Below are 3,536 nucleotides of genomic sequence, written 5' to 3'. Positions count from 1 at the left end.
CCAGGTCTGCACCTTCCTGTACTGCCCTCTGCTCCATTCCTCTTCCCCATCCGTGTGTGTGTGTGTGTGTGTATGTGTGTGTGTGTGTGTGTGTGTGAAGTTTTTTAAAGAGAAGCAGCACAACAGTAGAATGAGTCTGATTACGATGACAGTAGATTGTTAAATTATCTTTGTTTTCATGTGTGGTTCAGTATACCTCCCCCCAGACTATTATATTGTTTTTCATTTAAACATGCAATGATAATGGAGAGAAAAGTAGTTTTGGATAACTCATGCCTATTTGTGCTTACAGGATTTGGTCCCAAAGTAGTGGCTAAATTCACCTGTTCATGACTCATTCACATTTGAAAGTGTAGCTTGTTAGATACCTTGGTATACAGCAACAGCATTTCTCTCACCTTTCTATTATTTTACAAGAAACTTGTGGCTGTTTTATCAACTTTATATTTACAGAAGCTGAAGAGAAATAACATAAAATAAGATGGTATATTGTTGAAAATGGTGTGAACATACATGACAGTTGATAACCATGTAGTATGTGTTTTTCTTTCCCCTTCTTTCTTTTCCTCTGTCACTCCCTGCGCTTCAAAAAGGGGATGGATGTGGCCATATGGTGGTATATCAAGACAGCGGTACTCTGGCATCCAAGAACTATCCTGGGACTTACCCCAATTATACCGTTTGTGAAAAGAAAATTCAAGTGCCTCAGGGAAAACGACTGATCTTAAAAATTGGTGACTTGGACATTGAATCCCAGAACTGTGAATCTGACTACCTTGCCATCTTTAACTCTTCAAAATTGTACGGTATGTAATAAAACTTGGAAAGACAGTTTTGGTACAAGGTACAGGTTTTAACTGATTGTGATCTGAGAAAGGTATGGAAAATGTCCCCTGTTTGCATTAGAGAAATTATTTCTTCCCTATTTTTCTGGCCCCAGCATGTCAAGTTACTCCTCACATCCTGTAAGAAATACGGTTGTTCTGTGCATACTGTAAACTGCGTAATCAGTGTGAACTTTCAACAAGTGCCAGTGCTTTCTCTAAGAGGTTTGACCTCAATTCTGTGGAATTTAACAACCATGAATGTCAAGCAGAAAATTTTACACATGAGACTGGATCGCTCATGAGTCCCTTACACCTATGTTTGTGCCATTCCTTTGCTTGGTGTGGCAGCAGTAGAGTAAAACACTTCCTTCCTTCACAAGACAGAATTGAAAAACCAGATTGAAAATGATCATCATTATAAATTGCTGGGCAGGTTGCAGTGAAACTTTTGTGTTGCAAAAGCAAGCCAGAAGTAAAGGGTGCATGCTGAGAGGACCTGCTAGTAGGAAAGAGCTGGAATAAGGATAGAACGTGGTCTGGAAACAATCTTACTTTTTATTTTGCTAACTCAAAAGCTGCTGTATGCACACAGACCTTAAAGCAGAGATGATAAATGCGGAGCCAACTTGCAATTTACACAACAGACCTAGACAGGGGGTTAAGCTGAAGAGATACTTGCAATGTCAAGTTGTTCTGCATCCAATAGATGCATTAAGACCATGCATTCAATAGGCCTAGAAGCCTCTGTGGGGAAAACCCTAGGCATTCCCCAGCTTGGCCAAACCACATTGATGTTAAAACTTTCCCCCTGCTGATATTGTAGGCGGTAAATTACTTTTCATGACAGTATGACCACTTACAAAATTCATTACTTTATATTCAGGTAATGGGGTATGTAAACAAAATGAGCAGATAATATTATGTGCATAAAGTCATGAATTATAATAAAACTTTAAGTTTAACAAGGGCTGTTTGTTGCAAAGTACTCTGTAGCCCTCCAGTCAACTGTGAAAGCTGAAACTGAATCTGCAGTATTGGAAATCATTGATAGATTGGGGGAGGAGGAAGAGCGCCATAGAGGATTTTCTGGTTTTCAAGATGACCCTCACCGTCGTGCTCGTCTCAGTGAAGTGTATGAATCTTTGAAGCTCAAGATATCTTCATAGTAAAGGATGATGATTGCCTTTCATTCATGTGTGTGGTAAACCTATAATTCATATAGTGCAGTAGGATTAAGTGAGTTATTAGGGTCCTTCTCACAAATGGAGATAAAGGTATTATTGCCCTTCATGGGTGAGTTAGACTATGATATAAAGTCTTTACTAAGTGTGAGCAGTGATATCTTCACGTGTAATCTCATGAAATTTTTTTACTGTGCATGTGTGTAGGTGTGTGCATGTTGTAATGAGGGACAACCCCCTGCATATTCAAATGTAATTGTTCCATTTCAAATGCACATTTTTTGAGCCATTGCCTGCAAATTGCCTAGAAACAATATACATCTAGCATTTTTTATTATTTTATTATTGAATAATTTTCTTGGTATCATCCTGACTTTTATAATGAAACAATTTTAATGAGAAATTGGGGGGTGGGAGTGGGGGAACAGACTAATACAATCCATATATTTGTGTTCCAGGTAGAGAATTAAGTTTATATGTTAGATTTATTCTTTGGTTGGTGTTTTCCTAAACATCAGTCTAAAGACATCTTCAGAAGACTTCAGTTCTACAGTTTCACAGCCCACAGATATATATAAAAAAAGTTGAACACTGTGTAAATACCATGTAATTATTTTTTTTTCCTAAATATTCCACACCCTTTTCAGTCCTGCTTGGTAATGTTTGATGCATATCAGCTATAATTACTGACATACTTTGCTTTTTCAGTAACCAGCTGCACAGTTAGCAGATTTCACTCCTATATCTGATTAAGCACCTATTCTAGCCCAGATGGATACATTGTTATTTTAGTGACTTTTGAAGACAACATGTTTTGGTGCATGCAGTTCATGGTAGTCTTGGGTTTTATATAAATATGTTTTTTTTTCCATTTGCACTTTTAAAGATCCAGAGAAATCAGGACAGTTAGGTCTATTTAAAAATTTAGTTCCAACTTTTTAAAAGTGTAAGGTGTAATTTTTTTCTGTGTATTTAGTTAAGTCAGTGCAACTCTTATCTCCACATACGTGTGTGTGTGTGTGTGTGTGTGTGTGCATGTGTATGTATATGTGTGTGTGTGTGTGTGTATATATATATAAAAATATATATATAATATTATAAAAGCCTTAATCTATCTGACTGTCTGTCTGTCTGTAATGCTTTATTTGCACTCTGATTGGCTGATTATAATTTCGGGGGTCTGGCTGATTATTGGCTGAATGAAACAACCAATCAGCTGGCCTTGCCCCCCCTACCCTGCTCCCTGTAGGCTGAATGAAACAACCAATCAGCTGGCCTTGCCCCACCCTACCCTGCTCCGTGTAGGCAGGAGTGATGGAGTGGAGGGAGCTGGCCTTGCCCCTGCCCCCCTTGCTCCTTGGAGGTGGCAGCAGCAGCATGAGGGGAGAGCGGTGTCAGGACACCGTGGGAGCGTGGTGAGGCCATCAGCACTGACCTTGGTCCACCCCACCCCACTTCCATCGTTTCCGCCTGCAGGGCTGACATGGGCGTGCTGTAGTGGTGGGGGGTGGAAGAGTGGGCTGGGGCA

At 39.6% G+C, this 3,536-nt stretch overlaps 1 protein-coding gene across 1 annotated transcript in view; it reads left to right on the top strand.

Annotated features, from left to right (window-relative positions):
- Positions 1-539: 539 nt before the first annotated feature.
- The window catches only part of DCBLD1 (discoidin, CUB and LCCL domain containing 1), a 40,040-nt gene continuing 37,043 nt past the window's right edge, over positions 540-3,536 (top strand). The window contains exon 1 of the mRNA XM_025207057.1: positions 540-806. Within this exon, the coding sequence (XP_025062842.1) occupies positions 611-806 (196 nt within the window). The 5' untranslated portion in view covers positions 540-610. The remainder of the gene's footprint in view (positions 807-3,536) is intronic.

The sequence above is a fragment of the Alligator sinensis genome, unplaced genomic scaffold, assembly GCF_000455745.1.
Source record: "Alligator sinensis unplaced genomic scaffold, ASM45574v1 scaffold38_1, whole genome shotgun sequence".
NCBI lineage: Eukaryota > Metazoa > Chordata > Crocodylia > Alligatoridae > Alligator > Alligator sinensis.
This window is presented reverse-complemented; position numbering and strand designations above follow the sequence as displayed.